The sequence below is a fragment of the Planococcus citri genome, chromosome 4, assembly GCF_950023065.1.
Source record: "Planococcus citri chromosome 4, ihPlaCitr1.1, whole genome shotgun sequence".
NCBI lineage: Eukaryota > Metazoa > Arthropoda > Insecta > Hemiptera > Pseudococcidae > Planococcus > Planococcus citri.
This window is the reverse complement of record NC_088680.1, coordinates 43,176,899-43,193,770: the sequence shown is the minus strand read 5'-3', so window position 1 is coordinate 43,193,770 and position 16,872 is coordinate 43,176,899. Positions and strand designations below refer to the sequence as shown.

At 34.8% G+C, this 16,872-nt stretch overlaps 4 protein-coding genes across 5 annotated transcripts in view; 3 read left to right on the top strand and 1 right to left on the bottom strand.

Annotated features, from left to right (window-relative positions):
• Positions 1–16,872, bottom strand: part of SNF4Agamma (SNF4/AMP-activated protein kinase gamma subunit) — a 224,026-nt gene that overhangs the window by 91,261 nt on the left and 115,893 nt on the right. The window lies entirely within an intron of this gene.
• On the top strand, positions 1,003–5,665 carry LOC135844266 (putative inhibitor of apoptosis). The gene is given in 10 exon segments (XM_065362418.1): positions 1,003–1,327; positions 1,392–1,542; positions 1,656–1,928; positions 2,018–2,247; positions 2,250–2,397; positions 4,010–4,285; positions 4,700–4,872; positions 4,954–5,046; positions 5,148–5,289; positions 5,371–5,665. Coding segments are annotated over 10 exon segments (1,722 nt in total). The 5' UTR covers positions 1,003–1,294; the 3' UTR covers positions 5,574–5,665.
• LOC135844255 (E3 ubiquitin-protein ligase XIAP-like) lies at positions 7,789–10,812 on the top strand. Its single transcript, XM_065362405.1, has 10 exons — positions 7,789–8,018; positions 8,098–8,248; positions 8,341–8,613; positions 8,732–8,925; positions 9,000–9,150; positions 9,238–9,507; positions 9,834–10,006; positions 10,101–10,196; positions 10,302–10,443; positions 10,525–10,812. Exons 1-10 carry the CDS (start codon positions 7,986–7,988, stop codon positions 10,725–10,727), a joined length of 1,686 nt encoding a protein of 561 aa, XP_065218477.1. The 5' UTR covers positions 7,789–7,985; the 3' UTR covers positions 10,728–10,812.
• On the top strand, positions 12,968–16,091 carry LOC135844253 (baculoviral IAP repeat-containing protein 7-B-like). The gene is made up of 10 exons (XM_065362401.1): positions 12,968–13,141; positions 13,215–13,365; positions 13,458–13,730; positions 13,826–14,025; positions 14,095–14,245; positions 14,336–14,605; positions 15,138–15,310; positions 15,400–15,495; positions 15,586–15,727; positions 15,808–16,091. Exons 1-10 carry the CDS (start codon positions 13,109–13,111, stop codon positions 16,026–16,028), a joined length of 1,710 nt encoding a protein of 569 aa, XP_065218473.1. The 5' UTR covers positions 12,968–13,108; the 3' UTR covers positions 16,029–16,091.

The following is a 16,872-nucleotide window of genomic DNA, read 5'->3' as shown; positions in this document are numbered from 1 at the left end:
ACCTAAAAACGAGTTTATTTTTTGGTTCTTAACATTTCAGAATTTGAATGATGTTTTTTTGAAGGAAGTTGATTTTGAAAAAGAAAACGAAACATGCCCAAGCGAGGGGGAACTCTCTTGAAAATTTGTATTTCGAGAGGCATAAAAACGATTTTTTTTATGAGAAGTTCATTTTTTGGGTTTGAAACTTGATTATTAAAAAGAAATTTCCATATTGAGTGTGAATTCGTGAAAATTACAAAACCCCTTGACTTTTCTAGACCCACCAAAGTCCCTGACTTATCCAGGCTTTCCAGGAGAATGGACACCCTGATTAACAAAGCCAAATTCATCTTCAATCAAAATTATAAAGAAAAACAATACAAAATAAACACCCTGATGAATTTTTTGATTTTTTCACTACCTTTTTGACTAAATTTACTATTTTTTCGCTACTTTCACTACCCATTTTTAAAATCACTACTTTCCCTACTTTCACCACTCGTTAGATACACTGCATAAATTAAGATAATTTTGACACTAACCCTCCCTCATAACTTGTTATTTAGGCAAATACGATTCTGGGAGATCTAAAAAAGAAGGACAGGATGTAACATGCGAACTGTAGGAATATTCGATTTCAGCGCTAAATTTTAACTTAATTTGATAGGGCACACGGTTAGTTTCAGAAATGAAAAAATTATGCAAATTTGATGGGGTACAAAGCTACTAGTTTTGAAGAAAAAAAATTCTGAATTCGGGTTTTAGGGAGTACTGAGATAGAGAGGGAGATGCAACATGAAAACGATTGTCAAGTACCTCCAAAGGATTAAGTACTTAAAATTTACGTAGGTACAACACTGCGTATTGTCACGTTGGTCACTGCAGCACCTGATCGCGTCAGAACAATACTTACGTTTAGTAAGGAAAACCCCTGCGTTGCGTCACGTCAAGGTCAATGCAACAACGATATTTATCGTTCATGTAAAAAAAAAAAAATGAATCACTACATCCACGTCAGTCCGAGCTCGGGCCCATCAGGCTCGTCTCGAGATTACGAGCCGGGCCGAGGCAGATATAGCTCGCGAGCTAGCTCGGCCCGTGCAGACCATCATGATTATGTACACGTACATCTCTTAGTCAGCATACCGAAAACAATGACATGTACAGCATGGCGATATGTTTGTGTAAAGGTACTTGGTAGTCCGTAGTGTCGATTATTTTCAAAGTTTTTGAAAAAAATTAATTTCTTAAATTCTAAGCGAGATTTAGGTGTTTTTTTTTGGTAATAATTCAACAAGTACATACCTACCTAATGGAAGCAGTTTCAGCCAAAAAAAGAAAAACAGTAAGTAAGCGTACACTTTATTCAATTTTTCTCGGGTTTATCGAATCAAATTTTAAAATTTCAGCGATCAAGAAGCTCTTACCAAGCTAACAGAAGTGCGCCGCGGTTTGTTAATTATATTACCACAGAAGCACGTTTCAAGTCCTTTGAAAAATGGCCAATACCAGAAATTAAAACACCTCTAGAACTTGCTCAAGTTGGATTCTTTTATTCTGGTAAGTACATACAATTCACTTATTGACAATATCGATAGAAATATCTTTAAAACATACCCGCAATCTGATGTTGATAAGTCCACCTATGTACTTATCTGAATAACATGTAACAGGTCACGAAGATTTAGTACAGTGTTTTTCATGTGGCGGTGGCCTTTCGAATTGGAAAAAATGCCTAGATGCTACTTTCGAGCACGCTAAATACTACCCTACATGCGATTACGTAATTGAAAAAGAAGGCGAAGACTTTGTGAAGAAGGTGAAAAAAACAGTGAAAAATCAATACATGATGGAAGAATCACGTTTGTCATCGTTTGATGATTTTTGGCCCCAATCAGCGATTAAAACACCTAAACAACTCGCAAGAGCCGGATTTTTCAACACAGGTAAATGCAATTCATTCGTTCTTCTTTTCTCCTTTCAATACATGTTGATGAAAATTTTCGATTACCTATTTGATTATTTTACGCAATAGGGGATAACGACGATGAAGTTCAATGCTTCGAATGCGGTTTAACGATAAAGGACTGGAAAGTTGATGATGATGTCTGGTTTAAACATACTCAACAGAACCCAAAATGTATGTTTGTTTTCAATGTAAAAGGTCCAGGAATTACATACAAAGCGCTTCAAGTTGAATCGTCGATGGAACAAACATCTCGTGATTGCGTTCGTGTGAACAGACTAATTTTAAAAATTCGCAGGAATTGATGAAACAACGAAGTCGAGATCTAAACCATCCCCAGCACGACAACTACAAAACTGTTGAACAGCGAATGGAATCTTTCAAAAATTGGCCAATTCCACAAATAAAAAAACCAGAGGAGCTGGCTGAAGTTGGATTTTTTTATTCTGGTGAACATGAAATTTATTCTCGTAAATATAGTCCGGCATATGACAATAGGAGTAATTGCACCACCCCCCCCTCTGCCGATCCTCCGGGACAACTTTTTTCTTAAAGGGGACATCCTAAGGAACATTTTAAAGCAAACTTGCTCAAATAAAAGTTGGCCTTACTTACAAAATGGCGGTCATTTTGGTTGACAGGTCAGCCGAAATTGCAAATTTTGCGTTTCAACATGGGACTTTCACGAAATTTTTCAAACTTTACAAAATTTATCACCTGTCAAAATTTCAAGTGCTAAAGTGCCTTTTTCGATTTTTGGTGAATTTTTGAAAATCGAATTCAGGCCAAAAATGAGGGGAAAAATCAAAATTTTACCAAATTGACCAAGAAAGCTGAAATTTGGGATATACCCTATTTTCGACATTCCAAATCGATTGGAAACGGTTTCAACCCGTTTTGAGCAGTTCTGGAGCCTCCAGCAGATTTTTGAAACTCGAAATTCCCACAAAATTCCATCAAATTGGAGTTGTAAAGCTGAAATTTATTCTAAAAACTAATTTCAATACACTACGAAGTACTGCAGGTGAATTTCGAGTCGTTTTGGAGCCTCCAGCGACTTTCTGAAAGGTTGTAAGGCGTTTTTTTTGGAAAATTGAAATTTCCTTAAAGTAGCTGGAAGCTTCAAAACCATTTGAAACCATCCATGTAGTCTGTGAAGTAAATTTCAGCTTGCCAACTCCATTTGATAAACTAATGTTGGGGAAATTTCAAGTTTCAAAAATCTACTAGAGGCTCCAGTAATTTTCAAAAAAGTCGCTGGAGGCTCTAAAATGACTTGAACCCACCTGAAGTCGTCTTCAGAAGGTGTTAAAATTGGAGTGTAGAGTAAATTTCAGCTTTCCATCACCATTATTTGATGAAATTTTGTGAAAATTTAAAATTTCAAACGTCTGCTGGAGGCTTTAGGAATTTTCAAAAAGTCGCTGGAGGCTCCAAAACGACTCGAAATTCACCTGCAGTACTTCGTAGTGTATTGAAATTAGTTTTTAGAATAAATTTCAGCTTTACAACTTCAATTTGATGGAATTTTGTGGGAATTTCGAGTTTCAAAAATCTGCTGGAGGCTCCAGAACTGCTCAAAACGGGTTGAAACCGTTTCCAATCGATTTGGAATGTCGAAAATAGGGTATATCCCAAATTTCAGCTTTCTTGGTCAATTTGGTAAAATTTTGATTTTTCCCCTCATTTTTGGCCTGAATTCGATTTTCAAAAATTCACCAAAAATCGAAAAAGGCACTTTAGCACTTGAAATTTTGACAGGTGATAAATTTTGTAAAGTTTGAAAAATTTCGTGAAAGTCCCATGTTGAAACGCAAAATTTGCAATTTCGGCAGACCTGTCAACCAAAATGACCGCCATTTTGTAAGTAAGGCCAACTTTTATTTGGGCAAGTTTGCTTTAAAATGTTCCTTAGAATGTCCCCTTTAAGAAAAAAGTTGTCCCGGAGGATCGGGGGGGGGGATGGTGCAATTACTCCTATTGTCATATGCCGGACTAATAGGTATGTTGATAAATTCACGGAATATCAGCGTAGAATTGAAAATGCGATTGATTTATTAGGAAAAAAAGGACGAGTAGTTTGTTTTCATTGCAATTTAGCACTTGGCGATTGGGCAGCCACCGACGTAGCGAGCGAAGAACATGCACAGTGGAATCCTTTATGCGCTTTTATTCGTCAAGTCAAAGGTGAATCGTTCGTTGAAGCGGCAAGAAAAAAGTTAAGCGATTTTTATTGGACTATAGAAGCTCGTAAAAAATCGTACAAAACTTGGCCATATTCAGCGTATAAAGATCCAGAAGAATTATACGAAGCTGGATTTTTCTACATGGGTAAGGGTAAGTACACAATTTAGATTTAAGAACAGTTACATAGGTATTTCATTAATTTTTATTACTAGATTGGATCGCGATAGAAGAAATTTTGGAGGATTTTGACCAAATTAGCAGAGTCCTTCATTCCGAATGGGTGCCCTCGAAGAAGAGATATGGGTCCTCAAAGAAAGGACATTTTCAAAAAAAAATTGTGTTTTTTTCGCTGTAGCCGCTACTCAACCTGTTTTGGGAAAAATGGCCTAGGTCGAGGCAGAATCTCAATTATCATCTTTTGAGACTCGGAATCAAAATGAAGGTCTCCACTGAATTTGGTCAAAATCCTCCGACGACTCCGGCATTTTTTATCACGATCCACCTCATTAATTTTATTGTTCTTGCATATTAACATTCTACAAAAAATGCAATACTGCACATTAGCTTGTAAAGATGCAGTGCAATGTTTCGATTGTGGCTTATGGTTTACTGGCTGGGAAGTCTGCGACGACCCTTGGTTTATACACGGAATACTTAATCCTTCTTGCAAATTCTTACGCCGAATGAGAGGTGAAACATTTCTCAATCAAGTAGAACAAGTTTTAGCTCCCAGAAAGGTGCGTATCGTACCTATGTATTAATTTAAATACATATTTTTAAGGTGAAAGAGTTGTCATTTTCTTCAATTATCATTGTAGAAAGCCAGCAAAATAACTCGCAATCTAGATCAATCCACATGTAGACCAAATGAAAATATTATTCAAGAACTGATGAAATCTTCCGTCATCCAAGTGAGTTTTCCTTTGTAGGTATCACCTACATCAAATGACTTGTGATGAAGAGTTCTATTACCATGTATGTGTAATTAATTCATCATTTTTTTCTCTGGCAGACAGTTTTAAAAGTCGGCTTCAATGAATCCAAAGTAAGACTGGCTATACGATATTACTTGAAATGCCCCGAATCGTCCAGAACAGTTGAAAAATTATTTGCCATGATAATGATTGCTCAAAAAAAAGACATCGAAGTATTCAGTAATGATTTTACCCAGAATTCAACAAGAAGTCTGTTTTCTTGAAATTTATTAGTGTTTTATTATCTATTATTTTTCACAGCCTATCTTCTAAACTTGAAAAAAGAAAACGATCGATGTGAAAAGGCAAAAATTTGTAAGTTTTGCTCCAAACAAGGTCCAATATCGATACTTGTGCCCTGTGCTCATCTGCTCAGTTGCTGCCCCTGTGTTGCTAAGAATTTGAAACGTTGCTTCGCTTGTAACGGGGAAATCGAGCACAGATTGGAAATGTTTCCAAAGTAATAATATTATTTTGTTTTAATCTAAACCAATTTTTTTTAACGAATTGTGATATTTGAATCTTATTAAGTAAATAAAACTGACTTTACTCAGTCTGTTTTTTTTTTTTTTTTTTTTTTTTAAATTCATTTTGACAACATTAAACAACAGTGACGATATGATCAAAATGTCAGTAGGCTACATTACGTACCAAATTACAGAACAAAGTTGGCCAATAGTGAAAACAGCAAAATAGAAATGCTCGATCAATCAAGTGCTAAATTCTATTTCATCGAATTATTCTAATTAAAAAGGCGAGAAAAAATCAAACGAGCTAGTTAGAAAAGAAAGCTGAATTGTGGTAACGAAGCGAAACTAGCGCTTCTACGATGATTTAAGGTAACGGAGGTGGTGAGTCAAAAATAGAATACACACAAAATAAAAATGTCTAACAATTTGAAAAAGCAGGACTTTTAGTAGTACATTCTTCAAACTCCACAAGGGGGGGAGGTTATAATTTTACATTATTCAATTTTGATTCTTCAATTTTTCAGATATCTCAATCGGGCTGTGATAGAGAGAGGGATGCAACATGAAAACGATCGTCATTTTTGGTCTCAACGCGAAATCTTGATCCACTTTGGCGGATTACAAGGCTAATTTTGACGAAAAAATGCGGAATTAAAATTGAGGTGAAAACCTTGATGAGACTTGAAACGATCATTTTTAGCAACAGTTATAGCAAGAGGCGACCTGAAATATTTATCCAAAGGAATTTCTATTCATTTCCAATTTATTTTCCAGGAATTTTTAGTCAAATTGAGATTTTTTGTAAAACTGGGATTTTTCCCCCAAAAATTGAGGTGACAAAAATGGCAAAAACGCAACGAATAATTTTTATTTTAGAGCCTTATATAATTTTATTTCTTTTCAAGTTTTAAAAATTTTTAGTGTAGTTTTCAGCTATTTTTTCAATGAAATTTTGTATAGCAAAAGTTTCCAAATTTTATAGAAGAATGCTGTTTTTAATGAGAATCAAAAAATCTAGCATAGGCTGCACTAGGCTGCACTTTTGTAATAAATTAATTAATTAGAATTATGGCATAATTTGGCATGGCGTATAAGTAAAAAAAAACACATTTCTATCTGACGGTGGAAAAATTTTGAAACCAACATAGACTTTAGTAGAGTACTTTTCAATTTTTGGTAAATTTTTAAAAATTTTAGGCCAAAATGGAGGAAAAATCAAAATTTTTCCAAATTTACCTCAAAAAGGTAAGATTTGGCAAAGCTACGATTTGGTACAAACCTCATTTTCGATCCACCGAATCGATTAGAAACAATTTCGAACAGTTTTGAGCAGTTCAGGAGCCTCTAGCAGATTTTTGAAAATTAAAATTTCAGAAAAATTTAATAAAATAAAGCTGGAATGCAAAAATGTATTTCCTAGAGATGGTTTCAAGCTGCATTGAAGCCTCCAGCAACTTTCTGGAAATTTCAATTTTCTAGAAAGCGCTTTAAAATCTGCCCAAATTAACTCTAACTTGTATGCTCTTGCTCTTGAAACCAAAAATGCTGTTAGAAGACGGATGGAAACCACCTGCAATCAACTTGGCATGTCAAAAACAGCAAGCTAATCGAATTTCAGCTTTTTACATCAAACGGCATGGGTAAAAGTGAATTTTTCAAATTTTTGATAATGAAATAGTTGGACAAAAATATGGTTCCAAACTACATAAATACAAATAAGTCAACCCAATTTTGTAAAAATGGTGAGCAAAATTTTTAGAAAAACTAGATTTTCTAAAAAGTTACTGAAGGCTCCAGAACGGCTTAAAACTACCTCCAACCGACTTGGTACTTTAAAATTCGCGTAAAAATAGAGTGCATTTTAGATTTCTACCTTTATTTGATAAAATTTTATGGTTAGGTATTTAAAAGGAAGCGTACCGGATGCTTTATTGTTTTCATCACGAAGCAGGGGATGTTTTCAATTCAACACTCGTCGTAGCTGAAAGTTGAGGTTGGACAATGGACATTGGACACAACGAGTCAAACCAAATCCAGATACCTACCTACTTTGTTAGACCCTGGGGCCTGGGTCGAAGAATATCTTTATCTACCATTAAAAAATACAGAATTTTTCATGAGTTGGCAACAGTCGACAACAGCCGGCAACACTGACTTTTCTATTCTAATCTTATCATTACTTACACATCCGTTTATTTGTAGACCGAAGCGCACCACTTCACACTTGTTATGCATATGCATACGTACGATTGTACACGTACGTTTCAGTATCAGTATACCAAAGACCCATACAACATAGCGATATGTTAAGTCATTCCTTACTAGTGTAGATTATTTTCAAAGTTATTAACGAATTAACGTCTAAGCGAGATTTAGGTGTCTTTTGTAATTCAATAGGTACCTATAATGGAAGCAGGTCCGGCCAAAAAAAGAAAAACAGTAAGTAATTACATATAAGTACGAGTGCATACATTAATAAATTTTTCTCGGATTTATCGAATCGGATTTTTAATTTCAGCAATCAACAAGCCCTCAACCAGTTAACCATAATGCACCTAGGTTTGTTAATTATAATACCACAGAAGAACGTCTCAAGTCCTTTGAAAAATGGCCAATACCAGAAATTAAAACACCTATAGAACTTGCTCAAGATGGATTCTTTTATACAGGTACAATTCACTCATTGAAATATTGATAAAAATACCTTGTATCTACTCGCATCATGTTGATAATTCTAACCTATCTGTAAAATACCTAACAGGACACGAAGATTTAGTACAATGTTTTTCATGTGGCGGTGGCCTTTCGAATTGGAAAATAGGCGTAGATGCTGCTTTCGAACATGTCAAATATTACCCTACATGCCGTTACATAAATGAAAAAGAAGGCGAACACTTTGCGGATGAAGTGAGAAACACAGTGAAAAATGAATATAAAATGGAAGAATCACGCTTATCATCATTTGACGACTTTTGGCCTCAATCAGCGACTAAAACACCTCAACAGCTGGCAAGAGCCGGATTTTTCAACACAGGTAAATGCAATCATTTTGTTCTTCTTTCATCTCCATTCAATAGATGTGAACCGCATCGTATATGTACAATATGTATGTGGATTAAAATTGTTTATTTTCTATTTGATTATGTGAATAGGGGATATCGACGATGAAGTTCAATGCTTCGAATGCGGTATCACGATAATGAACTGGAAAGCTGACGATGATGTCTGGTTTAAACATACTCGACAGAACCCGAAATGTGAATTTGTTTTTAAAGTAAAAGGGTCAAAATTCACAGACAAAGCGAATCGAGTTGAGTCATCGATGGAGCAACCATATCGTACCCAGGTGATTTGAAATTATCAATTTGTGAATGCGTTCGTGTGAACACACTAATTTAAAAATTCGTTGAAAATCCACAGGAATTGATGAAACAACAAACTCGAGATCTAAGCGATCCCTACCACGAAAACTATAAAACTGTTGAACAGCGAATGGAATCTTTCAAAAATTGGCCGATTCCAGAAATAAAGAAACCAGAGGAGCTGACTGAAGTTGGATTTTTTTATTCAGGTGAATATGCAATTATATTCTTGGAAGTATTCCAAGTTGATAAATTTAACGAACATCGTTGTACAATTAAAAATGTGATTTAATTAGGAAAAAGAGCACGAGTGGTTTGTTTTCATTGTAATGGGGCTCTTAGCGACTGGGCATCCACTGACGTTGCGAGCGAAGAACATGCGAAGTGGTATCCTTTATGCGCATTTATTCGTCAAGTCAAAGGCGAATCTTTCGTCGAAGCAATAAAAAAAAAATTGAGCGACGTTTATAGTACAAAAGAAGCTCGTGAAAAATCATACCGAACTTGGCCATCGTCAGCAAACAAAGAGCCAAAAGAATTGTACGAAGCTGGATTTTTCTACACCAGTAAGTACGATCTACATTTTTATGAGCATTTATTTCGTTAATTTTAATTAGGGTGGATTGCGGAAAAAAATATTGAAGGATTTCGACCAAATTCAGTAGAAACCTTCATTTTGAGATGAGAGTCACTCAAAAAAATGTTTGCCACTGGAGGTGCTCTCGAAAAAGAAGAGACATCCTCAAAAAAATCATGGTTTTTCAAGATGAAGGTATCCACTGAATTTTGTTAAAATTCTCCAACATTTTTGTTCACGATCCATCTCATTGATTGCTCTTGCACTTCAACATTGTATGTACTAAAAATGAAATATTTGCACATGTATTTGTAGAAAGTGAAGATTCAGTGCAGTGTTTCGATTGTGGCTTTTGGTACATCAACTGGCAAATCTGCGACGACCCCTGGTTTCTACACGCGAAACTAAACCCTTCTTGCAAATTCTTACTCCAAATGAGAGGTGAAACATTTCTCAAACAAGTAGAACAAGTTTTAGCTTCCAGAAAGGTACGTACACGTACCGTACCTATTACTTATTTAAATAGGTACTCGTTTTTAAGGTGAAAGATTTGTTACCTATTTTCTCCAATTATCATTGTAGAAGGCTAGCAAAAGAACTCGCAGTGCAGACGAATCTATATCATGTGGAAGTAATGATGATAATATTCAAGAACTGATGAAATCTTCCGTCGTCCAAGTGAGTTTTTCTTTTTAGGTACCTACTACTTACGAGTACATCAAATGACTTGTGATAAGAAGAGTTCTAGCTGTGTAACTAATTCATCATTTTTTTCTCCCGCAGACAGTTTTAAAAGTCGGTTTTAATGAATCCAAAATAAGAGTGGCTATACGATATTATTTGAAATGCCCGGAAAAGGCCAAAACAGTTAAAAATTTATTTGCCATGATAATGATTGCTCAAAAAAAAGACCCCGAAGTATTCGGTAATGATTTTTCTCATCATTCAACAAGAAGTCTGTTTTCTTGAAATTTATTAATGATTTGTTATCTATTATTTTTTACAGCCTGTCTTCTAAACTTGAAAAAAGAAAACGATCGATGTGAAAAGGCAAAAATATGTAAATTTTGCTCCGAACAAGGTCCAATATCGATACTTGTGCCCTGTGCACATCTGCTCAGTTGCTGCCCTTGTGTTGCTAAAAATTTGAAACGTTGCTTCGCTTGTAACGAAGAAATCGAGCACAAGTTGGAAATGTTTCCAAAGTGATAAAATTTTGTTTTAATCTAAGCCAATTGTTTTTGACGAATTGTATAGATATTCGAATCCTATTAAGTATATGAAGTTGACTTTACTCAATGTGTTTTTCATTAATTTTAAAAATATTAAACATCGGCAACGAGATAATCAAAATGCCAGTTGCTACTTTTTTTTAAATTTTTAAATAATTTTTCTGGCCATCTGGCGAGAAAAACAATCGCCATCTTTTTCAAAATTCTATACAAACAGGGAAAATAAACAAGAAAAATTTGGAGTCCGATTGATAAAAAGAAAAGTGCAGGGCATTAAAACAAATCACAAAAAACGATAATTTTTTTTTAAAACTATCTTTCTATGTGGTCCGTTAAATTGTGTTACAAATTCACGCCAGATATCTCTCTTCACTTGCCATTTAGGTAAATACGATTTTGAGCGGGATAAAAAAAGGAAGAGGTATAACATGAAAACTGTAGTAATATTCGGTCTGTGCTGAGTTTTAACTTAATTTGATAGGGCACATGGCTAGTTTCGAAAATAAAAAAATTATCAAATCCAACGACAGGTTGACAAAAACGAAGGTTAGGTTCAATATGAAAACTTTCGCAAATCATGGTATCAATGTGAAACGTTATTTAAATTTGATGGGCTACAAGGCTAGTTTTTTAAAAAAAATCTGAAATCTGGTTTCAGAAAGGGCTGAGATAGAGAGGGAGATAAAACATGAAAACGATCATCATTTTTGGCCTCAATGCAAAATTTTTACCCAATTTGATGGGCTGATTTTGACGAAAAAATGCGGAGTTGAAATTGAGGTGAAAACCTTGAAGAGACTTGAAATAATTTTTACCAACTGTGATGGCAAGAGGTGACCTGAAATATTTTTTCAAAGGTATTTCAATTCATTTCCACTTTTTTTCCAAGAATTTTTCGTCAAATTGAGATTTTTTTTATAAAACTGAGATTTTTTTCGAAAATAGGGATGACAATGTGGAGCTCGCACCTTCGCGTCGCGATATCCTCTCTTTTTATAAAAAATCACGTACGTACCTACATTCATCCTGTCATTTCTGCTTTCTAGGAACCTGATCTATTGTCCCTGTTCTTCCTTCGTCCCCCTCTCACTTCTCTAGCGACTGACAGAAAAACATTGGTAACTAATGAAGATTTAAAGAAAACGATCTCCAGCTATTTTTTCAAAAAAATTTTGAATTGAAAAGTCTCCAAATTTTTTTAACGTATAGGTACCTACCTACCTACTGCTTTTAATGAGAATCAAAAAATCTGGCATAGGCTATATTTTTGAAATAAATTTAATTAATCAGAATTTTGGGATCATTTGGCAAAGGTAAAAAAGAAAAAAAAAACGTTTCTTTCTGACGCTGGAAAAATTTTGAAACAAACATAAGTAGACCTTAGTAGCGCACTAATTGATTTTTTTGTAAATTTAAAAAAATCTTTTGGGCCGAAAATGATGGAAAAATCAAAATTTTGCCAAATTGACCTTGAAAAGCTACCCGTAAACAACTTGGCAAGTCAAAAATGGTAAACTAATCGAATTTCAGCTTTTTACGTCACACGGCAGGGTAACGATGAATTTTTCAAATTTTCAATAATGAAATAGTTGGACAAAAATGTGGTTCCGAACTGTACACAGGTCACACCGATTTTAAAAAAATGGTGAGCAATCGGTCGAGTAGGTGCCTATAATAAGCGTCAATCGCATATGTATTATGCACCAAAGTAGGCAGATTTTATGACATTTTTAAAAAAACAGGAATTTTTAAAAATTTGTAGAAGGCTCCAAAACGGTTTGAAACCACCTCCAAGCTCCAACCGACTCAGTACGTTGAAACTGGAGTAGAAATAGAGGGAGTTTTAGATTTCTGCCTTTATTTGGTAAAATTTTATGGCCTAATTTCAATCAGTGTAAATGTTCTACACAAAAAGAACCTTGAGTGAATGAATGAATGAATGAATGAATAATTCAATTTAGCTACATAAAAGGAATACTATTTACTATGTAACGGCTAGAAAGGAGGGTGCGAAGGAAAGCATCAAAGCAATAAGCAACCAGATGTTTCGCTTTCACCAATCACCACGAAGCCTGAATACGTTTTTTATGCAACTCTCGTGGCCAGATTTCCTTACAATGTTGCCGATAGCGCTCGTTCAACAAAAACCTGTTTTTGCCATGTTGCCAACAGTTAGCGTCAGCATCTTATCTTTCAGTATACCAATTACCAAAGACCCGTACAACAAAGCGAATTAGCGATAGTTAGTGATGCTAGTGTAAGTAAGTATGTAGATTGTTTTCAACGTTTTCGACAGTTAATTTCTTAAATTCTAAGCAACATTTAGGTGTTTTTTGTAATTCAATAAGTACCTACCTAATGGAAGCGGGTCCGGTCAAAAAAAGTAAAACAGTAAGTGCGAATAATTGTATAGGTACTTTATTAAATTTTTTTTGAGTTTATCGAATCGAATTTTAAATTTCAGCAATCAAAAAGCCTGCAACAAGCTTACTATCCTGCACCTAGTTTTGTTAATTATATCACCAAAGAAGAACGTCTCAAGTCCTTTGAAAAATGGCCAATACCAGAAATTAAAACACCTCAAGAACTAGCTCAAGATGGATTCTTTTATTCAGGTATGTACAATTCACCCATTGAAAAATCGATAGAGATGCCTCGTACTCGTATCATGTTGACAATTCCAACTTATCTCTGAAATATGTAACAGGACACGAAGATTTAGTACAATGCTTTTCATGTGGCGGTGGCCTTTCGAATTGGGAAATAGGCGTAGATGTTGCTTTCGAACATGTTAAATATTATCCTAAATGCGGTTACGTGATTGAAAAAGAAGGCGAAGACTTTGCCGAGGAGGTGAAAAAAATAGTGAAAGATCAATACATGATGGAAGAATCACGCTTATCATCGTTTGACGATTTTTGGCCCCAATCAGCGACTAAAACACCTGAACAACTGGCAAGAGCCGGATTTTTCAACACAGGTAAATGCAATCATTCGTTCTTCTTTCATCTCCTTTCAATGGATTTCATACACATCGTGTATTATGTTGTTGAGAATTTTTGATTATTTTAACAGGGGATATCGACGATGAAGTTCAATGCTTCGAATGCGGTATCACGATAAAGGACTGGAAAGTTGACGATGATGTCTGGTTTAAACATACTCGACAGAACCCAAAATGTGAATTTGTTTTTAATGTAAAAGGTCCAGAATTTATAAACACAGACAAAGGATATCGAGTTGAGTCGTCGACGGAGCAAATAAATCGTGTGCAGGTAATTTAAGATTATCAAAATAATTGCGTTCATTCGTGAGAGTAAACGCACTAATCAAAAAATCCGCAGGAATTGATGAAACAACAAAGTCGAGATCTAAGCGACCCATGCCATGACAACTTCAAAACTGTCGAACAACGACTGGAATCTTTCAAAAATTGGCCAATTTCACAAATAAAAAAACCAGAGGAGTTGGCTGAAGTTGGATTTTTTTATTCAGGTGAGCATGAAATTATATTCTTGGAAGTAGGTATATAAGTTGATAAATTCAGGGAACATTGGCGTCGAATTAAAAACGTGATTTAATCAGGAACAAGAGCACGAGTGGTTTGTTTTCATTGTAATGGAGCACTCGGCAATTGGACAGCGACTGACGTAGCGAGCGAAGTACATGCAAAGTGGTATCCTCTATGCGCATTTATTCGTCAAGTCAAAGGCGAATTGTTTGTCGAAGCAGCAAAAAAAAAATTCAGCGGTATTTATAGCACAAAAGAAGCTCGTAAGAAGTCGTACGAAACTTGGCCATATTTAGCAAACAAGGAGCCAGAAGAATTGTGCGAAGCTGGATTTTTCTATACCAGTGAGTACGAATCTACATTTATGAACATTTACCTATTTCATTAATTTCAATTACTAGGGTGGATTGCGAAAAATGAAATTTTGGAGGATTTCGACTAAATTCAGTGGAAACCCTCCTTATCAGATAAAAGTCACTCAAAGAGTCAAACCAAAAAATGGCAAAAATACGTGAACGATTTGCAAATTTTCAACCGCTTAGAAAAACCCTAAAAAAGTTTTTGGATTTTGATGGTGATGGCGTAGGTCGACCCAGAATCTTAAATACTATCTTTTGAGACTCGGTCATTTTTCCTAAAAGAAGTTAAATAGTGGATAGAGTGAAAAAACTACGATTTTTTCAAAAATACCTCCTCCATATCTCGCCTTCAGGAGCACTTCTAGTGCCAAAAAAATTATCAGAGTGATTCACCTCAAAATGAAGGTTTTTACTGGATTTGGTCAAAATCCTCCGACATTTTTTTTCACGATCCACTCCATTGATAGCTCTCGCTTTTCAACATTGTACAACATCAAAATTAAATACTGCATATTAGATAGTGAGGATGCAGTGCAGTGTTTCGATTGTGGCTATTGGCACGTTAACTGGCAAGCCTGCGACGATCCTTGGTTTCTACACGCGAAACTAAACCCATCTTGCAAATTCTTACGCCAAATGAGAGGTGAAACATTTCTGAATCAAGTAGAACAAGTTTTAGCCTCCAGAAAGGTATGTACTGTACCTATTTACTTACCTATTTCAGTACATATTTTTAAGGTGAAAGATTAATTTGTCATTCTCTTTAATTATCATTGCAGACGATCAGCAAAACAAATCGCAGTGTACACGAATCCATAATATTTAGAACTAATGAAGATATTATTCAAGGACTGATGAAATTTTCCGTAGTCCAAGTGAGTTTTTCTTTTTAGGTGCCTACATCAAGTCACTTGTGATGAAGAGTTCTACCTGTGTAACTAATTCATCATTTTTTTCTCCCACAGACAGTTTTGAAAGTCGGTTTCAATGAATCCAAAGTAAGACTGGCTATACGATATTACTTGAAATGCCCTGAATGGTTTAGAACAATTGAAAATTTATTTGAATTGATAATGGTTTCTCAAAAAAAAGACCCCGAAGTATTCGGTAATGATTTTTCTCATCATTCAACAAGAAGTCAGTTTTATTGAAATTCATTGTGATTTGCTATCTATTATTTTGTACAGCCTGCCTTCTTAACTTGAAAAAAGAAAACGATCGATGTGAAAAGGCAAAAATATGTAAATTTTGCTCCGAACAAGGTCCAATATCGATACTTGTGCCTTGTGCACATCTACTCAGTTGCTGCCATTGTGTTGCTAAAAATTTGAAACGTTGCTTCGCTTGTAACGAAAAAATCGAGCACAAGTTGGAAATGTTTCCAAAACGTAATAAAATTTTGTTTTAGTTTAAGCCAATTGTTTTTGACGAATTGTAGATATTCGAATCCTATTACATGAGACTGACTTTACTCAATGTGTTTTTTATTCATTTTAAAAATATTGAACATCAGCAACGAGATGATCAAATTGCCAGTAGGCCACATTACAGATCAAATCACAGGTTATACATATGTAATTTTACATTATTCAATTTATCGATTTAAATTCTTCAATTTTTCGGCAGACATATCTCAAGATGTTTGAGGAACGATGTCAAAAATACCACCACAATTTCAACTTTTCACATTTTTAATGCTGCCCCATTTTTTAAATTTTTAAATAATTTTTCCATCAAGTGAAAAAAAACAATTCTTTTTTAAAAAAAGTTCTACCAACAGGGAAAATAAATTGAAAAAATTGAAAGTCCGATTGTTAAACAGAAAAGAGCAAAGAATTAAGGAAGATCACAAAACACGAAAAAATACAAGGATTTTGATCAAATCCAGTGCAAACCTTCGTTTTGAATAAAAGATCATTCCGAAACAATTAAAGCTTTGGAAGTGACATTCGAAGAGATGTGAGTTCTCAAAAATGGAGCTTTTTCGAAAAATCGTAATTTTTTTCACTTTAGCCTGTACTCAACTTGTTAAAAATTTACCAGAGATTGTAGTTTTCTGAGAAATCAATTCCAAAATGATTTCAGAAATCAAAAGTAGCTCATCAATTAGGTAATCAATTACGAAACATCTTTAAGCAAAATATTGAAATGCCATTATGTTCTTCCCTCTGCACTTTGAAAATTTCAAAATTGATGAGAAGGGAGAGGGAAGGTCTCTAATAAGAAAATCAAAAAATACGAAGCCAGATATT

Coding starts and splice junctions, on each gene's coding strand:
- LOC135844255 (XM_065362405.1), top strand. CDS start 7,986: ATGGAAGCAGGTCCGGCCAAAAAAAGAAAAACA. Junction 8,926..8,999: donor AGCAACCATATCGTACCCAG/GTGATTTGAAAT, acceptor GAAAATCCACAG/GAATTGATGAAACAACAAAC. Junction 9,508..9,833: donor AGCTGGATTTTTCTACACCA/GTAAGTACGATC, acceptor ATGTATTTGTAG/AAAGTGAAGATTCAGTGCAG.
- LOC135844253 (XM_065362401.1), top strand. CDS start 13,109: ATGGAAGCGGGTCCGGTCAAAAAAAGTAAAACA. Junction 14,606..15,137: donor AGCTGGATTTTTCTATACCA/GTGAGTACGAAT, acceptor ACTGCATATTAG/ATAGTGAGGATGCAGTGCAG. Junction 15,728..15,807: donor AAAAGACCCCGAAGTATTCG/GTAATGATTTTT, acceptor TATTTTGTACAG/CCTGCCTTCTTAACTTGAAA.